Source organism: Crocodylus porosus, unplaced genomic scaffold (assembly GCF_001723895.1).
Source record: "Crocodylus porosus isolate Cpor-Errol unplaced genomic scaffold, CroPor_comp1, whole genome shotgun sequence".
NCBI classification, from domain to species: domain Eukaryota; kingdom Metazoa; phylum Chordata; order Crocodylia; family Crocodylidae; genus Crocodylus; species Crocodylus porosus.
In genome coordinates this window covers 98,157,976-98,178,932 of record NW_017728947.1, presented here as the reverse complement: position 1 = coordinate 98,178,932, position 20,957 = coordinate 98,157,976, and the positions used below count along the sequence as shown (strand labels likewise).

Below are 20,957 nucleotides of genomic sequence, written 5' to 3'. Positions count from 1 at the left end.
AAAAAAAAAAAAAAAAAAAAAAAGTCTTGAACTCACAGACCAAAACCTTTTCAAAAGAACCAATCAAGTCAACCATAAGAAATCAGAAAATGAGAAGTTATGGTGGTTTTATTTCTTTGCCTTTAAATTAGGGTGACCATATGTCCTGGTTTAGCTGGGACAGTCCTGGATTTTGGAGGCTGAGAGTTAAAAGTGACCATCTTGGCAATGCAATGGTTGGGGTGCAGTCTGGTAGGGAGGCAGAGCAGAGCAGCATAGTGCACCAGGCCAGTAGGCAGGCAGACACTTCCCACCTGCTTGGTGCACCAAGGCACCCTGCCCCAGCCTCTGCCACAGCACGGCCACTTGACTTGGGAGAGCTGGGGGAAGGGGCAGTGTCCACAATGTTCTAGACTTCCTTTTGGTCAGCTCACCTTTAATGTGCTTTTAAAAGTGTTATTCATTCAATTAGGGGTGTGGCTTCAGCAGCATCAGTGACTACTTCCACAATGATGCGGTGGGGAAAAGCAGCAGCAGCCAGGTCTTGGCACCCTCCTTTCCACCTCCAACCTGAACTTGGTCATTCTGGCCTGCAGCCTGAAAAGGTTGCAGGCTGCTGCTTTAGATAATTGCTAATAGAAATAGTAATGTAAACTCCAAGTTGAAAAAAAATTCTAAAGGAAAGCTTCCAAAGCTAAACTGGTTGGGGCGGGGGGGCGGACATAGAAAGCTTATCATAAAAGTTCATTTAAATATTCAGTTACACTTATGCAACAAAAAAATTAAATATAGAAGGCCCTGCTCATATAGCTTAAAAGTTGATTTATTAAATCAATGGTGTTCAACCTTTTCCACCTGCAGGCCAAATACAGTGCCCCCCCATCTGTCTGCAGGCTGGATCTGGCCTGTGCTTCCCATCCAGTGCCTGGGTGGGTGCAGTGGGCACCATTCAGCCATGTGGAGTGGGTGGAGGGCAACCCAACCCCAAACCAGCCCTGTGGCTGGACTCCAGTCTAGATGGAGGGAAGGAATGTGGCTCAGTCTCACAGTGGGGAGGAAGAGGGTGCAACCTGGCTTCAATGGGCTGTGGGGGGCTTGGAGTTTGGAAATTTGGGAGGGCAGGGATCATGCTCATAGCAGGGATCGCGCTCATATTAATGGCCACTGCTCCTCTACCACCAAATTTCCAAAGTTAGGGGGAGCCTCATGGGCCAGATGCCAAGGCTCCATGGGCTACATCTGGTTTACAGACCAGAGGCTGATTCAATCAAAATTTATCTTTAGACAGTAACTAAGTTAGGAAGCATTTCCTGGCCAATTATAAATGTTTATTTTCTAGCCACCTAACCTGCTTGGTATAGCAGAGCAAGAGATGTTCAGTGCTGTTCTCAATATAATTTTGTGCCAATAAAAAAACAAAACAAAAACAGTGCAAAGGTAAAAGGTTCCAAAGATTTAGATCAAGGCACAAATGCTGACAGGGCCAGAATACTACTTTCCATAATGAGCTAATACAATATGGTTTATGTGCACTAGGAAGCTTCAGAAGTTCCAAAAAACATCTATGTATTGATTTCTATGAACTAGAATATATTTGTACCATGTTGCAATCATGTTTTTCCCATTTAACATACTAGCCCCTGAGGCAGATTATATCTTCTACTGTTACACTTTAAATTGCAGAATGTTGAGTCAGTATTTTAATCAATACAACTTTATCTTACAACTGTACATAACTTGATACCTAAAGTTACCCTACACACAGAGAAGATCCTGCCTTCAAGTACTATAGCAGGTAAAATCCTGCTTATCCTGTATTTGATTGTCAGCAAAATTTATTCTCTCTTAATATTACACATGTACCAATTTTATGTATGTCTGTGGTATATCCAGGTGTGCATATATATCCAGTTGCTTAGGAGGAAAATAACAAATCCTAGTGAAAACAAAACAAGTTTTCCTCTAACAAAATTATCATAGCTATGGATAATAAGCAACATAATGGAAACTCATTAATGTCTATATGTGGGGGAAGGGAAACAGAAGGAAACTGACCAAAGACAAACTAAGAAATTCCACTTTGAATCTTGTAATTAGTGTATATAGCTAATTATAATTCAGAGAAATATACGCCATCCTTTCATCCTTGGACACTCCAGAAATCTACTTTGCTCATGTTTGGATTATTCCCTTTAAATCAAGGAACATTTGATTGTTTAAATTTCTGCAGTGATGGTTCCAGTGTTCCAGATAGTCTTCTGAAGCATCACAAAATTGATCTGTCCCAAAAGATGAAAACTACATGACCTAACTCCTGCGTTTTCTAGTTATTTATAATTTAAACTAGTTATTGGTGGTTCTAAATTCAATACTACACATTTCTCTATTCCAATAATCTCTCACTATGTAGCAGACAAGATGAAACACCATCCCCAATGCTCTTCATTTGCTCAAAGTAGGCTTGGATTTTGACATGCATCGAGAAGTTCAAACTAAAAAGGAATACCTTAAGAGAACTCTGTTCAGAGATACATGCATGCTTGGTGCTTTAAAGTACTTCAAAAAAAATGGTGAGCATGGCAGAAGTAAAAGGTCTAAAAAACCCAAATCAAAACAAAACCACCCCCCATGCCAATCAGAAACATATCTTCACCAAAACTCAAGACAGGGCTGATCATCATGCAGATCAAGATCTTTAGCACAAACAAAATACAGCAGAATCTGATTGTATAACATGCAGTTATTCTATACCAAGAAAGTGGCACAACAGTTTAGCTCAGCAACCCGAAGTTAGTCCATATTTGCTGACATTAAGACAAATCAAAACTAGATTTCAAGGCAAATTCCATGGCCACACCTGTCAACTTCTTAACTCATTTCATCCTACCTTGATATAAACTTTCATATGAAAGTTGTATCCATTTTTTCATGGCCACAAGTCCAATGCTGACGAAGTAAGATGCATTTCTGTAAATAAATTGTGAACTGTATTTGAAAATAAAGTCTGAATTACAATGTGTATTTTCCTATTACTGTCAAGGCCCACCTCTGTTAAAAAGTGGCATTCATGATATTATACGAGTCAACTATAAGTCTCTGTTTTAAAAGGTAAATTATAGAAAAGTCTACGTATAGCATATTTTGAACCCGTATAATATATGACTATATACATGCATGACTGCCACACTGACAAAGATTCAGCAATACTCTGACATGTAGCTAATAGGTAACACAATCACCCTTTTATTTCATCAGTTCAGCAGACAAAAAACTGCCCCTCTACCTCACACACTCACTAAAAACCTGACTTCATGGATCTGAAGTGGCAAAGTATCAAATTCACTGCCACAGAGTAAAAAAAAACCTCAAGTGTTCTTTCCACCTTAAAAACAAAAGGGAACCTGCACATTTTCAACAACTTTTTATTCCATGTACAACATCGCCATATCTGAACATTGAACATCTAGATAGAACTTGTTTGTCCCACTAGATGGCACAGACCTAAAAAAACCCATGAGCCTGTCTACCTGTTTGTATAGTTAACCCCTGGGGGAAACTGATCCAAGTCTACAGCTGCACTCTAAAAGATCTTGCTTCAACAGAGGTTCAAATGGGTACTGTAGAAATGCATGACTTAAAAACAAAACTATGAGCACAGACAGAAGGGATAATATGCACTCAATCTATCCACAGACTGCCACAGAAACCTTCATTGTATAAGGGTTCAGATAAAAATGTTTCAAAATAGAGCATCTTCTGTAACTTCTGTCTGCCTGCCAGCCCCTGAGCTGTTTTTAGAATGGAAATGGGAAAGGGAGTGGAGGGAATTTGGTCTGGGATCTTTTCAGCCCCTACTGAAGGGTGGGGAACCCCTAGAACAAGCTACCTCTGCTCCCTTTCCCCTCTCCCATTCTGAAAACAAGGACAGGCTGGGAGGGCAGAAGGGCTGTTGCTAGGGGAAGATGGCTGCATCTAGATTCCCCTCCCACCCGGAACCAACAGTGAACTTCTGCTTGGTCTGGGGGATCACTGCAACTCAGAACACTTCCTGTAAAGCATTCCAAGTTACAGTGGGGAGCTGCACTCCTGTCTGCACCCTATACTAGCACAACTGCTACAGTGCAATATAAAATCATGATATGAAATTTAAACATTCACCATTGCCCTCTCAAAGACATTATTTATTTTGGAAAACTGAAATCTGACCTTAGGATTTCATTTTTTAAACAATCGTGAGAGAGAAGCATTTACTTTAAGTGACCTGGGTATTGTTTTTAAAATGACAGTCAACAGGTTTAAATTTTATTCCTTTTTAATCTTTGCAGCTTAATTCTTTCTTACCCCATCCAACAAATCAAGGTACTTCAACACTGCTGTCCCACAGGTGCCAAAATTCACACACCGAGCTTACTTGGGAAGCGAAAGGTATGCTCTTCTCAGTAAAGTGCAGAGAAAAGAAAAGTGTGACAGGTTTTCAATTTAAATAAGTGGGTTAAAGAAGAATATTTCCTGTTCAAAACAAAAATCACAGACCACTGATTCCGAAACTTTTTGGGCCAATAAACTCATCAACCAGAGAAATCTCTTGCAGACCACTGCACCCTTTTAACTGAAAACATTATTTAATTGAAAATGTACTGTAGGTGAGCCACTGGCCAGCTAGTAACCATTTATTAGAGATACACGATACATTGGTTGCATATCAGATTGGCACTGATAACAGAAAGCTAACATCATCAGCAATCAGCTTTTTTAGCGAGACTGTCGCTGATAAATGCAGCCAGCATGCACGTGGCCAGGAATGCAGCCAGGCAGCTTGAAGAACAGTGTCCTGCCAGCTAGTCTGCTCTGTGTGTGTGTGGGGGGGGGGGCAGGGACAACAGAGCCACAGGCAGCTAGTCCAGAGAGGGTAGAGAGAGTCGGGGAGGAGGCGGCTCCTGCCATTGTGCGTGCCCCGGGGGAGGCACATGTCCATCTCCACCTCCCACCCCCTGTATTTGTGCATGGGGCAGGCAAGGGCAGGCTCAGTTGTGCAGGGCAGGCAATGACAGCACTGAGGGGGGCTACAGCTACCCCAAAATTCCCCATAGCCCCCACCTCCCAGCACTGCCACCGCCACCTGCCTTGCACAGTTGAGCCCACCTCACCCTATCCCAGTCCCCTACCAAGAAGAGGCTGGCGCTGCCCTGGCCCAAACCCACAGAGGACAGCCTGCCCTCAACCTGCACACAAATCTGGAGGGGCACATGCTCCCCACCCCCGTCTCCCCCAGGGGTACACAGTGGTAGGGAGCTGTACCCCCTCCCCACCTAGTGCCCCCTGGAAGAGCCCTGCAGCTCCATCCTGTGCCCCACCCCAGAGTCCATTCACCCTGGCTAGGCAGCGCCTGTCCCTGCCCCAATTCCTCCCTCACCAGAGGCTTCTGTCTGCTCCCTCCCACATCCCTTCCCTCCCTATAGACTTACCGGCAGGATACAGCACCCCAAGCTCTCTAGCTGAATTCCCGCAAATCGGCTATCAGATTGGTATAGCCAATTATTAACCGGTCATATTGGCCAATCTGTATCAGCCAAAAAAATGTTTATTGGTGCACCCCTACTATTTACCATGCTGTTGCAAAATCACCAGTGGTCTGTGGATCAGTTTGGGAGCCACTGTGATCGGCAAAATTCATGCAACTTATAACAGTTCCTCTTTAGTGACCCAAAATGTTGCTAAATTTAGGCTAAAAAGCCATACAAATGCTGAATTAATTATAAATACTTTGCACCAAATGATGATTAACATTCCTTGGTTTCTGGTTGAATCTAAATAATTTTTCAGAATTTTTCCAGGTCCTGATTTTTGCCTAACTTAAATCTTGACAGGTTCAAGCTAAAACAAATATCCATTTGACTGGCTGCACAAAGATGGTAAGCGACTAGTATGTAATTCACACCACATTCAGAGCCTCTACTGAGAACTTCTCATTTTTTAAGGGATATACTATTAAAAATTGACTTCTCAAAAAAAAACTCAGTGCAACTTGAAAGAGGATCACCACTCTTAAAGGAATTTCCATGTTTATAAGGCGAGTTAGTTGGAATTAAAAAATTTACATAGACTAAAACCTATGGGAAGACAACTAATGAAATACCATAACTGGCAGTGTGAACCATAGAACAAAACATAATATACATAGCACAGCGCTTACAACGGATATACACAAAAGTGAGAAATATAAAAAAGGTATAGTTTCCAGATAAATCAAGCCATTTACATGTACTTGACATTAGCTATGGTGCCATTTATGAAGACAATTTGTTATATAAATTATATAATAAATGTTTTAAAACCACTTTTAAAATATGATGTTCTGTACATTTATGGTACAGCACATGATTTGCATATATTTATAACACGCAAATGAATTACTTTATTAAAAAGAAAATGTGAAAGTTTCTTAAAGCATGAGGTACCTTCTAAAATGTTTATATTTGCAAAAATCTGCATCTTTGAGAACTTTCCAAAAAATCTCCTGGTGAGTCATGAATGGAAAAAAAAAAGCAGCAGCTGGGTTATTACTACTGCTACTGAAATGCAGCTATCCATCATTTATCATAGACTGTGAAGGCTGAAGACATGGTTAAACACACTCAAGCTGACAGGCTGTTATAATATCTACCAACTACTTGATTGCTTTGTTCAACCCAACTTAACCATCCAAGTTTTATTAGAATAGTCTAGGCAAACCTGCTCTAATCTATGCCCCACTCTAGCCTGGACGCAGAGATGATCAATCATATCTCTGTGACCATTTAAAACAAAAATAAAAAGTTGGGCGCTACCAGCATACCGAAAACACATCAGCTTCTCTCTCTTCTAGTCTAGAACAGCCTTGCTTACGTATTGTTCCAGACATGTTATAATGTTAAATGCTTACCGGCACACAAAAGAGAAGTTACCCAATACTGTTTTAGGATCCCAATGGAGAAGGAATTATGCCAAGGAAGGACAGCTGTGTGCATAACAGACTGCAGATACATGTCACACACTTCATAATTCATGATACTGAAGCCAGCCATTGGTCTCACTAGCATGAACAGTTGTCACCCATCACTAGATCAAACAATTCAACAAGAGCAGTCTGGTTCATTACGAAGTTAAAATCCCAACTGTGAAGGGTCAAGCAAGCATCAGGCATTCAGTCTCACTGAGAATTGTGTCACAGATCTGTTATGTATTGCCTCTCGCTTCATTTGCGGAAAAAAAGTATCATGTACATAAAAGCTATAACAATGCACACATAGGAAGGGGCTGAATTAAGACCATGCAAGCAGTATTAATTTCCTAACTTCCAAGTACCTGACTTCACAGTTTGAAATGCATTTTAATGCATGTGTAAATGTTTGAATTCTTTTTTTTTGTAGCACTCAAGTGCTGGAGCACTACAAGAATGGAGAGACTCTGCTGCCTTAGGCATTCCAGCTGCTCAAGAGAAAACACTCTAGTTAGCTCTAGAAGTGTGCCAACCTGCTATCCATCCCCTTCAGCTATTCTTCATCTGAGGTCTGGTTTCCCCAACCCACCAGCCTCATTTCAGTGTCCACCAATCAGCTCATAAATTTCTTCCCTACCTCCTTCCCAGTTTTATCACACCTCTTTGTTCCAAAACATTCTTCTGCTTGGTCCATTTTCCTCTACCTAATTCAAACCAGTGTCTTTCCTCACACTACCTGGCTATCAACCATGGGAGGTATGTGGAGAAAGACAAGGCCAGTGGTTCTCAACCTTGTCCAGATTCAAGGCATCCCTTCGAAAATGCCAGCTCTTCGTTTTCACTCAGTCTTGTAATTTACTTAATCTTGTAAATCATGTTTACACATCCAAGCGTTAACACTGGGCAGCATCCCACAGCACCCATGAAAAGATCTCATGACACGTCAGGTTGCCAAATCACTCTGGTTGAGGATCACTGCCTTAACTTGAAAAAATTGCAGTAGTTGGGCTGCATGCATCATGCATGCGATCTGGCTAGCACTATGAAAATAACTGAGCTTCTCACCACTCTGATTTTAAGCTACTAAACACTTAAGGGATATACTATTAAAAATTGACAGAACATGTGGGAAACAACAATTTTTTAGGCTTATAACTTGGACAAATTTGGACATAAACGCCATTCATAACTGCTGCTCAAAGATTATGCATGTGAAAAATTCTGACAAAACAATGTACCTCCTTTCCTCAATCTTTGGAAAGGCTGAGCTCTTTTTAACCCAAGTTTTCCCAAAAAAGAATCAGTACAAAACAGACATTTGGCATGGAAGATTTCATCCCAGATAGCTAAATTCTGACAAAAGGATATGAGAAACCAAAACCAAAGTCCCAGAAAAAGAAGTGTTGGACAATTTTAATGAGCAGTGCTATGAGCTGATTATAATAAATATCTGCATTCACAAGACTTAAGAACTAGGGTTCTCAGGTTTCTTGGAAGAAATGTTTTTTTTAAGAACACATCTGACAAAATAAAGCTGAGGTTTGGGATACAAGTCTTAACTACTTGAATATTTAAAAGAAAACTCACAATATTTTTGTGTAAAGCCATTTACTGAAACAAACTTACTTTCAGTCAACTAAATACTCTTGCCATAGTTTCAATATAGCTGACTGTCCTCTTTTTTTATCCAATGGCAGAGCACACATTACTCCACACTTAACGTTAGAACCATTCTTCTCCCTGAGTGGCTACATTTCAATGGTTGATAATGCACTGCAAGTATGTGCATATTATATGTATTATGCATACAGTTAAGTGTTGCAAGATGAAAGCACTATGCAAATGTTAAGTCTATATTTTTAAGAGGCTGTAAACATGTTATCACTGAAGTTATGTTCTTTTAATCAACAAGACTGAATATACAATCAATAAGGAAATAAAATACACAAAACTTTGTAAGCTTCAGTGTTGAATTTTCTGAATATTATGTACAAAAATCTCAATACTATCTTACAGCAATAAATTTTGGGGGGGGGGGAAGAGAAGGGGAAAGAAAGCGGAGAGTATCTAATGAACATAGTAAAATGAGTAGATCTACGAATCAAAAAAGTAAGAGTATATATTTGCAAGCATAAAATTTACTCTGCTGACATTTATTGCCAGGTTTTTCTCTATTTGAATACTTGCACTGAAAAAACCAAAAAAAACCCAAGAAAACATTTCACTAGTGAAAGAAAATTCTTAAAATTTGGATTTTACTGTGAAAGTTTTTTCCATAAATCATAACATCAGCAGATGGTTCAACTAGAGGGCATTATTACTCAACTGAATGAGCATGAATCTCAAACTGCATTCATTCCCCAAAAATTTAATAATCCAGATATAACCTGTACATGTTATCAATGCTGCATCAGTAGCAAGACATGAAATTTTTGGGACTGGCAACAAAACAGAAATCACCATGTCCTTTCTTACATTCCAGGTCCAGACATCACCTTCCACCCTCTAGCAGAGGGTTTCCCACATCACAACTGACAGCCTGGGTTACCATTTAAGGGCTTAAACCAAGACTAAATTACTTTTTTCCCATAGTTACCTTGTAGTCCTGACTATTGTCTCATATTCCATTTTGCCTATGAAGTTCTCTAGGCAGAGGTAATCTTTTACTTGTAAAATGCTGAATACTATATGGACAACATAGGACTAAAAAAGGGAACCCCCTGGGCCACTGAGCACAGTCCTCCTGCACTTGCAGGCAAAAGTTTTACCCAAAGGTTCTTTTAACAAATATAAAATCATTATAAAAAAACACCACCCAATTCAAATGCTCACACAAAGGCTCAAAACAAAACAGCAGTGAAGACATCCTACAACAGGGGTCGGCAACTGCTGCCATGCATGCCAAGCGTGGCACGCGAGGCCATCTTGCTTGGCATGCCGTGGCCAGCCCCAGCTCTAGGTAGCTGCTGCCAACGACGGAGCCCGGGCTGCTGCTATCAGGGCTTGCAGCGTCCCAGCTATCTGCTGGGAGCAGCTCAGGATCCTGGCTGGCAGGAGCTCCCCAGAGCCAGGGCCAGCTGCAGCTGGGAGGCTCCAAACAGCTGTGTCGGACCCCAGCATCAGCTCTGCACCCGTGCGTGCGCGCGTGCCTTAGAACAGGTGGTGGGGGAGGGGCCTAAGGCAGGGCAGCCCCAGTCTCGCCCCGCCCCCAGCACAGAGGTGATGAGCCCAGTGCAGCTGTTTGTAGCCAGCCTGAGCTCTGGGCAGCTGCGGCAAGCACTGCACTATTCCTGTTGGTCATCTGTGGTAATATATTCTTTTAAATTGACAGACTTTATTAAATAAATGACAAGCATCTACTAAAAAAGCAGCAGTTAGCACCCTAGGGGGGAGAGGAAGGACACTGTCCTGAAGACTGTTCCTCTAATGCAGCGCTATAATCTGCTACACTGTAATTTTCATGTTTTCTGCAACTGGGGACATCTGCCTTGAAACTGGACATTGATCTCTTTATTGCTACAAGAAATACCATGTAAAACTCTATACAGTTAACACTGGCCTTGAAACTAACTGTATTTCCTCACTTTCAAGAGAGGCATCAATAAATTGTACCAGAGAAATGAACACTAATGAGAAAACCTTTTCATTACCCCCTCTCACTTTCACATTGCCTACAGTGCATAACACCAACACTCTACAGGACTTCCACTTTCATTTTTAAATACCAAAAGTAACACATTCACTTTGAACTCTTGTTTTAACATAAGATCAACACATCTAACCACCTCATTCTAATATTATGAAAGCCTTCATCTGTCTGTCTGTCTGTAAGTAATACTTTATTCGCATTCTGATTGGCTGACTGAAACAACCAGAGTGCTCCGAGAGCGCTGGGACAGGAGATGGTGCAGTGGAACGCTGCCATAACACTGGGGACACACCGTCGCTACCCACTCTCCTCTCCCCTGTAGTTCTTGACAGGCAGTTGGTTAATATTACATAAACGTGGGAAGTTTTGCCCCCACAATGTTGAGGTCACAATTAAGATTCTGTTAGTGAGAGTCTGGACAGCATGAATAGTAGCAGAACAAAGTAATAACAGTAGTAGTAATAAAATAAAGTGACATCAGGATTATTACCCTTTACCAAAGATGGTCACTGTTATTTTAAAAACACAGAAATGTAACTATGGTCTAGATAACGAGAAAGGGAGAAACCCACTTGTACTCAACAATGCTGACAAGCCCCCTATACCAATTCATCCCTTAGAGAGGCAGGCATATTGGAATTCAGTCAACCTGGAAACCTCTGTTGTGTCCAAAGAGTTGCTTAGCATGGGTTCTATAAAGGACTGTATGGGGGATTAGAGCATTTTGAGATGTGGGAGACCTGCTGGACCAAAACATTACATAAAACATTTGAAGGAAGAAGGGTGGACATACAACCTACCTGCAGGTATTGGTGTAGGAGTTTAGGCCTTTCAATCAGGCTTTGTGTAGAAGACTAAGCAGAATTACCTTGGCATTATGTGGATAGAAGTGAATTTGACCCTAAGGAAATATTCTGGTAAACTATGATCACATAAGACTTCCAGATTCTAATTCTGCCTGTTCGTTAGGAATATCGGTATAAAATTGCAAAAGAAAAGGCCATGCTTATGGGAGGGGCAAGGGGAGGGGGGAAAAAATTAAAATATCAGATTATAACAAAGTAGATGTTCCTTGATTTCTGCATACCCAAGCCCTCCCAAAATATTAATTCTAACAAAAAAAAAATACATACCTTTTAAAGCCGGCAGTTTCTGGAGTTCTCTGTTATTGCTAACATTAAACCTTGAAGAACTCTGCCGTTTTTCCTTTTTCAGTACAGTCTGAGGAGCAGGTACTTTGATTTTAGATAACTGTGCTGGAGGAGGAGCGCTGTTTGATTTTTTGTTTGACACCTGTTTAAAAACACACATTTAAAATGTAACTGAGTTTGTTAAACAAAATATTCTAAGAGCAAGTTCATGTTACAAAAAGCTCAGCTGGAAACGGGGCAAGCTTTCAATGGACTTAGCAGCCTTGTGTCAGATTGCATAAAGATCTATTACTCTGCTTTGGGGGTAAGCAAAATATGGGCTGCAGGTGGCTCTGGCCTGCCAAGGGATTCTATTGAGCCTACAGTAGGTCCCTCAGCCCCGCCTAGCCCTGGCCCAGGGGGCAGCCTGGGCCATGGTGTGAGCAGCTGGTCTCACCACTCCTGGGCATGCAGCAGAGTGGGTGTGATGTGGTGGTTGGACTCAAGCTTCATGGCAGCCCACACCAGGCAGCAGCAGCTGGAAGAAGCCACTGCCAGTGTTTCTGCTGCTGCCTGACCTGGCTCTGCTGCCTGGGCACCCTGACCCTCGTGCCCTGAACTCATCACCAGAAGGGCAGGACAGAGTGGGCAGAGTCTCCATTGGGACCAGCTGGGACCTCTGCAGGTAGGGCACACTCATCCGGGTGGATGGGATGGGGCTGTAGGCAGATGGGGAGTGATGTCCAGGAGTGGGCCAGGTGGGTGGGGCAGGGGCAGAGTTGGGTTCCACTCCATGCTTATCCCTGCCTGCAGGGATGCGTGGGGAGCAGATCATGGTCTTGCCCCGGGCCCTGGCCCCATGATCCCAGCTGCCCCACTCCCAGATGCCATTTCCCTATTTCATCCACCCAGCCAAGCATGCTCTATCGGGGTCCTGTGCCCCTGGTGGTGGGTACAGGGCAAACAGGCCAGATAGAAGGAGAAAATTAATTCTACTGACCCACAGCAGCTCACCAAAACTCCTTAAGTGGCCCTAAAGCCCAAATAATTGCCCACCCATACTCTGCCTGCTCTTTTCTTACATTGGCTCCCTTGCCAAAACCCTTTACAAGTAGGGAGAACTATTCACACTCAACTTTTTGAAACTACCCACTCTCTTGCAGTTCACAGGCTTTTCCATAGCATTCATTATCTTAGTTTCCCCCAACATTTATCTGTTCTTTTTTGAGTTATGCCCAGGATCTTCAAAAGGTATGCCCCCCATTTCAATAGGACCTGTGCCCTGTGAATGTCTGTATCATGTCCCATCTTGGTTGAAGCTTCTGATCTCTACTGTAATACAACTGACGTTAGTCCAATAACACTTATCACAGCAATAGCTAGGCAGGAGTCAAGGGTAACTAGTTTTCTGTTGCTTCAGTTTCTTCAAGAGGTTATGGTGAAAGATTTGTGCTAATCTGCTGTCTACTCATGAAGTGAAATGTTTTTAGCATAATGTTCCCCCAATTGTCACTATACAGATGTAGAAGATGATCAAATTAAATCAGTGAGTCCAGGAAAAATGGTTCCTACCTTTGGGCTCACTATACTTCACAGATCATTACTTGGTAGTGATCTCCCTGTGTGTAAGCTGATTAAAATACAAAACTAACAAAAGCCTGTCAGAACTTGCAATCCTTAAAAGAAAGAAAAGCAGGTTTGTTGAGAGTATGCATTGGTAGGCTGTTTCCCAATGCTGTTTGATTTCATGAAGACTTTGTAACGATGAGATGGATACAATTTCCTTAATAGGAAGCTAAATGATCTGAATACAAAATAAACTGATCTAAACTGCAAATATTTTAATGCAATTCCAAATTAGCTGAAATACCTTGGAGAGCTCCCAAATTTAGAAATGATTTTATACTGAAGCATTAGTGTTTAGAAATACACCTCTCGCTTATTTTTGCAACAAAAATAATCTGTTCTCCTTTTGCTGTTTTTTTTGTATTTTAAACTGTATAACTTCTGAAGAGAAATTGATTCTTGCCCTGGACAATACTGTACATTTCAGCAGTTCAAATGAATTCAACTGGAGTTAAGTGTGGTAGTCAGCAAAGTACCATTTCATCTCAGCATGAAATTAGTTTCACTGGAATATGGATGTTTTGAAAATGTAAACTACTTTTGTCCAATTCTGCATTCTGTAGAGCACTTCCTGGAAGAGAATTCATTAAACACTTCCTTTATCATCTATTATATACATACAGATCAAGTATAGAGACCAATGCAAGATGCCATTACCACCTAGTACCTGCAGAAGCAGATACAAATTACATAGTGCACTTTTTAGACGTTAATGTTTTGGTGGAATTTGCTCTATGCACATAATTAGAATGGAGGCTTTGTAAATTGGACAATGACAGCAGACTACTGTTACACAGCTGATAGAAACAAGCATAGAATAGGAAATTTGGGCAGTACACTGAATAATTAATAGGATGCCTTACAATGAAAACCACAGACACGCTCAAGATTTACTTGCAACCTAATTTGTTCTTAAATATAGTTTTGTTTAAAGAAACAGCTGAATTTGCAAACCTCTGCCTTAATAACCAAGCTCCTTACACCGTTAACATTTCAATTAACACTACATTTCAGTGCATATCCAGAGACACTTGAAACCTTCAAGTTTTACACAAAAATACAAGACAGGATATATTATTTATACATTAATCTTATTTCCTTGAATTTTCTGAAGTATTTTTGACCCCCAAGAATCCCATAATGCTTTAAAACAGTCACTTCACTGAAATGTAATTTTCTTAAACAGCATTTTTGTTTACTTATATTTCTCCTGCATTTTTAAGCAAATAAAGTGACAACCTAAACTGAAATTCAGGGCTCATTTGCTTACAACTTTGCTCTTCATACAGTACATTAAGACAGCCTAGTTACATTGCATTGTCTGGATTATACAAACACTGCTGCCTTAGCAATATCATTCCTGAATTGAACGCTGTAAATTAATGGAACACTACACTGTTCAGAACAGGATATGTTCATCTGCCACCTGGTTTTTGTTCATTACTTGAAACAGGAAAACTAGCTTTCCTGTTTCCTCTATCCCTAACCAGTTTCTCAAAATGGGAGTTAACAAGCACAAATTTAAAACAAAGGACTCCTAAATAGCAAGTTAAAAAGCCACCTCAGAAAACTATAGTAGTTCAAATTTATTTAATACATGTAATTTAAAATCAGGACCTTGACAGAAAGGAAAAGAGAGTTTGCCACCTAGTCAGAGATAAAGGAAAGCATCCCTTGTTGCTATAGCAATTTGCCAGTCCAGTCCACGAGTGGTTATTCTAGCAAAATTCTAACTCTCAGTTACTGACAGGGTCAGAGAAGTCTTTGCTGATTTTTTTAATGGATTTTTCCTTCAGCTACCACTAACAACTACCAACACCCCAGCTTGAACTTCAGCCAACTGCTTTTCATTCATCTTCCAATTTCTTTCAGCCAGCACACACTGGATAACAGCCAAGATGACAGTTGATCATCATCTGCATATTAGTGCTACACAAAGCTTTAACCTTTAACGATAGCTCTCCTTTGTGATACTGGCATAGGACTACTTGGAAAATGCAGAGTTACACGGAGGTCTGCAAGATAGAACTTGAAATACTGTATTTTCTTACGTGCCACCCTCTCCCTTCCCCCCACCAAATAATACACACACTTTGCTTTGGGAAACACAAAATGAAGGGAAAAGAAAGATTTTTCCAGTCACGGCTGAATTTTGGCACTATGGTGCAGGGATAGAATCTAATCATCAGCACCACTCTTCCTCTTTTTCCTGCTCAGCCAAAAACTAGATGTTCCAGGGTGTTACAGCCACAGCTGAATTGGCAGCACCTTCTGACTGCTCAGTATACTTGGCAACTGCTGTGACAGGGTTAAAACTCAAGATCCTTTTAAGGGTGCTGCAGGGTACCATGCAATGTTAGCACCGTTAAGCATGCAAACAAGATTCATGTGATAAACCCAGAGATTTCCAGTAAGAATATGTAGCACTGCAAACATTTTGACACATTGTGGTTTGAGTTCTTTGATACAAAAGAATTCCTCTGTTATTTTTCTGTAGTCACAAAACTAGTGAAAACTAAGAACTTGTACTTTCCAAGGGTTGCCTCAAGTCTATCCAGGGGTGCCTCAGGCACAAAAGCTTGAGATCACTGCTCTAGCTTTTGGCTGAATAGCAGACTCTGCCCCTTCTCCATGCCACCATGAGGGAGCCAGGCAGCCTAAAGCAGCCATTCCAGCACCCCTTGCCTCCACTGTCCAGCAGAAATCACATTCTTCACTTAATGCACACATCTCAATTTTGGATGGCTAAATTTTGGGGGGTGGGGAATAAGTGCATCGTATACAACTAAATGTGCTACTCGGGTAGCTGGAAAAGATTATTACAATCAAACATAGCTAGTTAGCAGTTTAGCAATTTAAATGTCCTTTCAATTTTGACAATTCACATTAACATAACATAGGTCTGCACCCATTTAGGAACTGGATCAGAAGTCAGCTGACCTAATACTGACTTAAGACTAATAGACTTAGTCCTTTAGGTCAAGAAGTAGAGCTTATGATTTTAGATGCAAGAGTCTGAAGTTCAATTTCCTTAGATATCCACATGCATTTCTCAAACGGTTCAGTTGAATCCATGCATGCCTGTTGAGTCAACAGTTAATTTAGCGTTCATGGCAGTACGAACTTCATGCACAGCAAAAGTAACATGACTGTATCCATATGGGCAAATACTTTCTGATCATTTACATTCCTTGGATAAGTTAGCCTTTCCATCTACTCCTGACAAGGGACCCACACACATAGAACTGGCAGCAAATTTCACCCAGAAGTAGCCAATTAATCCCAAAGTATTACATACAGAATCAGGGGTAAGTCTACACATGCGATTAATGTGCTTATTGCGCTGGAATTTTCACACACAGCAACACGCGTTGCTGTGCTGTCCCAGCTGGCTGGGGCATATGGTGCTTCAATACAGGGTTAGCCTTGCCCCCCAGGCAGCTGCTTCCCCTACCTCCATGTGCTGTGGGGGAGGTGAGGCTGCCTGGGGCACAGGGTGCCTCAGCATGGGGTTAGCAATCCCCTTGCAGAGAAACCCTGCAGCTCAGGGAGACCAGGCTGGTCCCCACCCCAAATCTGCATGTACTGCCAAGCGGCTGGCTGGGGAACAAGGTTTCTCAGGGCAGGGGCTGCCTGCTGCACTGCACTGATGCACCCTGTGCCTCAGCCAGCAAGGGCAGCATCTACACGTGTGCTGCTGTGCACAAAAAAATACCTGCAGCAGGGTAATACTTGTATTTTACAAGACTACTCTGCTGCAGAGAGTTTATTAGTTTTGTGTGAGCTGGAAGGTGCACGTGTAGACACCAAGACATTTACTTTGTAGTTAATTAGTCAACTGAGCCATAAATATCTTGTGTAGACATGCCCAGGGGAAACAATTTCCGAAATCAATTTACCTCTTATAAGAGGTGTTAAAATGTTATATACTGTATTATATCTATTTTTACAACAGAGCAAACAACATTCATATTTTCAAAAATACTGACGTTTCAGTTATGCAGGAAAGCTTTTACTTCAATTACTTTTGGTTTCAATTTAGAGGAGACAGGGACAAAAAAAACACCTTTTCTTTATTTAAACTCTTGCAACAATACAAATTCTAACAGAAAACATTCAGCAATAACTTTAGCACACTAACATGGAAGTTCATTTTAGGTGACTAATTGAATAAGTGGCAGGACATTTTTAGAAGGCTAACAACAGAAGCACTCTGAAGTAGTGGTACTCTACCTTTTGGCCCTGCAGGCCAGATGAATGGCACTGGACAACTGCTACCCCTTCTCTTCACTTCTGCTTTTGTTGGCGAGTACATGAACTAAGGGTCTTTACCAGTTATGTGCCATCTAACAGATAAATTCTTAAACAAAACCCCCCACAAAGCCTAAAATAAAAATGTATCCAGAAATTACATGGTGCATACATTCCTACATTATTTACAAAAATCAAATTTAGTACCGTTAGGTATTAGGTTATCCAAAAATATCAACATAGTAAAATATTCACAAGAAAAGAAGATGGAGTTAAGTAGTTGTAGATGGAAAGTTAGAAAGTGAGGAAAAGGATAATGTAACTTTATGTACAAAGCCCTCTTGAAAATCCTGGTCAACAAATGCCATTAAAAATACTTCAACAAAATAAAAGTTTTATTTGCCTTCCCTTGCTGCCTTTCCCCTCCCCCCCCCCACTTTCCAGCATTTTCCTTTACAGCTTTGTGCCACTGCTGCTTAGAAGTCTACCATCTGTTGCAGAAGCCATAAAAGTTTTGATAAAGCTGGTTTTCAACACTGTGGGGCCAATAAAATAATTTCAATACTTAGAAAGGTAGAGGGACTAAAGTGTTTGGAGACTGCTTACCTTGACATCTACAAATAGCCAGCTTTCCAGGCTTACATTATGTTGACAAACTTAAAACAAGAGCAGCTCATTAGTTCTTGCCCTCATGGAGTTTTTTTTTAATTACTCATTAGTATTGGGGCAAATAGCACATAAAAGATCTGTAATGCAAAAATGTCTCCACTGATAGGGGACATATACAAAATGAAAAAACTCAGAAATTAGAACTTTTCATAAAATTCTATGAAACTGTCAGGCATATATAAATAACCCCTCCCCAGCCCCTCACTGGAAAATGCTAATAGGTACATTACATTCAAATTATTAAATGAGAGCTAACTCTTACAAGTACTGATGTACTATTGCACTTTTCACTCCTAAAAACAACCACTTAAAGAATATGATTAAACTCCATCACAAGAGGAAAAAAGTGATTATATGTTTGCAAAAATGTAATAAGCCTGAGACAGATCTGGGTATCTATACAAGATGCCAATATTTAGGCACAACCATTACCTTTCACCATTTAGACTAAAAACTGAATGTTTATAGCTAGATGCCACTAAGAAGGAGTGTAAGAATACTAGTATTCTCTCCCGGTTTTGTTTTAGCTTGGAGGATAGGGAGCGCAGGAGTGGAGTAAAACACTCCTCTTGAAATAGTCTTACTTTATTTGATTTCCTCCAAACTCTGTTACATAAAGCCTTAATTCTGTAAATGGACTAGCACTCCTGAAAGAAATGTTACTGTTTTTCTCATTCCAAACATTTGAAAAGTTTTACTTTTCAACAGTTGTGAATTCTCTCAAAGTACAGATCATGAACAACTACTACATCTGAGGCTATTGTGCATTTACAATATTACTCTAAGACAGCTGTAGCATACTTAAAATATGACATTAGGCTCTTGCACTACAAGTTAGTATCATACACATTTCTATACTAAGTAACCACAGGAAAAGTGCATTTAATTTACAGACAGCAAATCAGATTTCAAAACGAATTACAATACTTTAAATAGGGGTTGGCAACCTATGGCCTGTAGAACTGGCCCAGAGCCACTTTGGAAGTGTCTGGAGGCAGGCAGCTTCAGCTGCAGCAACTGGGTCCTACCCGGCCAGCTTTGGACCCAAGGTGGGTCCTCCCAACCTAAGGCCAGAAAAACATTGCCAGCCACTGCTTTAAAGCAAACTGACACTGTCTCCTATATCAACAGGAGTAAAGCTCTCCAACAAAATGGCTCACAGCAAAGAAAGAAAATGGCTAATGAAATTTATGATTTATCTCCTTATTATAACTTTGCTATTTGTTAACACTGCACTTTCCAGATTTCTGGGTCCAGGAGAGAAAGTACCCGCTTTGTTTAATGAAATGGATTTATCCAGTTAAAAGCCAACAGCACTGAGATGCAGAGAAAGATGCACATTTTCTTTAAAAAAAGTACTCATTGGTATAAATTAATAAATTTTGTTAATTGGGCATTTTACAAGACTTAATAATCACATGGTCTCATATATTATATTTAACAAAATCTCATTAAAATATACCTGTTTTTTAACAGCAGGATAAAAGTTTATTTGTGAAGTGCTGTGTATACTTATATACAGCATGCCCTGAAATAAAACACTCATCCTGTTTTTGCCAGGCAGAGTGTAGAAAAAGGGATTTTTCCAGATTCATGGATGACTGTGTGACGATGTTCAGGAAGTGTGGCACCAGGAAGTCCCTGGTGGCAGCTACCTCAACCACACAGTTTCCTGGGATATCACACTTCTTGGACATAAACACTTTTATATCACACGTGGTTAGGCCCTAAGCCCTTGCAAGGACAGAGGCAAGACTGTTAGCTCTTTACTGTAAGTAGTTATTTTATATAACTTTCTGTAAATAATGTGTTGTTTCCACATCACAAGATACAACTCACTTGCTCCTTCAGGCACAAGGCTACAGGCCAATAGCTATGGCAGCAAAATGGTTAACAAGACACTGCCCTCTTAGCAGCTGCATGGCATGCATGATGTCTCCAGGCCTGCTTCTTTTCTCCTGAAAAAGAGCTTCCCTACTTAAAATATACACTCCAATTTTGAGGGGCAGGTGTGTGTTGTGTTGTGTGTGTGGAAACTTAGTAACTGGTCACAGACAACAGTGCAAGCAAAACTTTTGCGCTTACTTCCTTTGCCCCAAAATTAGAAAAAAATGCCAGGTTATTTCCGTGTTGTACTTATTTTGTGTGCTGTTTTGGATTATTCAAGGGAAAAAAAGTGTCTTTGGCAACAAGGGGCATTTATACACATACTTCTCCCTCCCACCATGACATGCCAGAGATCTGATGCTTCAGAGCAGACTTGATTAATCGAGTCTGCTCTGCATGCAAGCTGAGACAAACTGCACTGCGTGTGTGCAGTTGTATAAGTGGCAAAATGTGCGTCAGCACACAGAAAATGGTGGTGGTGCACTTTTCAACTAAAGCACCTCCAACGTGCCACCACGATTTTCTCAGCACTGATGTGCATTTCGCCACTTATACAACTGTAAGCATCGCAGAGCTGGGAGCTTTTCAAAAAGCTCCCACTACTGTGGTGCTACCATGTGTAAATAGCCCTATATTTGTTTGTAACTCATTATTATAAATGAGTGCTATTTGTATTATTAGAGCCAGGAGCCCTAGTCATGGCCCCAGACCCTGTGGCACTGGGCCAGGAATTCTCAGCTGAGGTGCCGTGGCAGCCTGGGTCAAGAGATCTCTTTTGAAGGATGCG

General features: G+C 40.9%; 1 protein-coding gene across 1 annotated transcript in view; it reads right to left on the bottom strand.

Moving 5' to 3' along the window:
• Window positions 1–20,957, bottom strand: part of PPP2R5C (protein phosphatase 2 regulatory subunit B'gamma) — a 143,160-nt gene that overhangs the window by 106,274 nt on the left and 15,929 nt on the right. Inside the window, exon 3 of the mRNA XM_019552524.1 lies at window positions 11,741–11,900. Coding sequence (XP_019408069.1) covers window positions 11,741–11,900 — 160 coding nt within the window. The remainder of the gene's footprint in view (window positions 1–11,740; window positions 11,901–20,957) is intronic.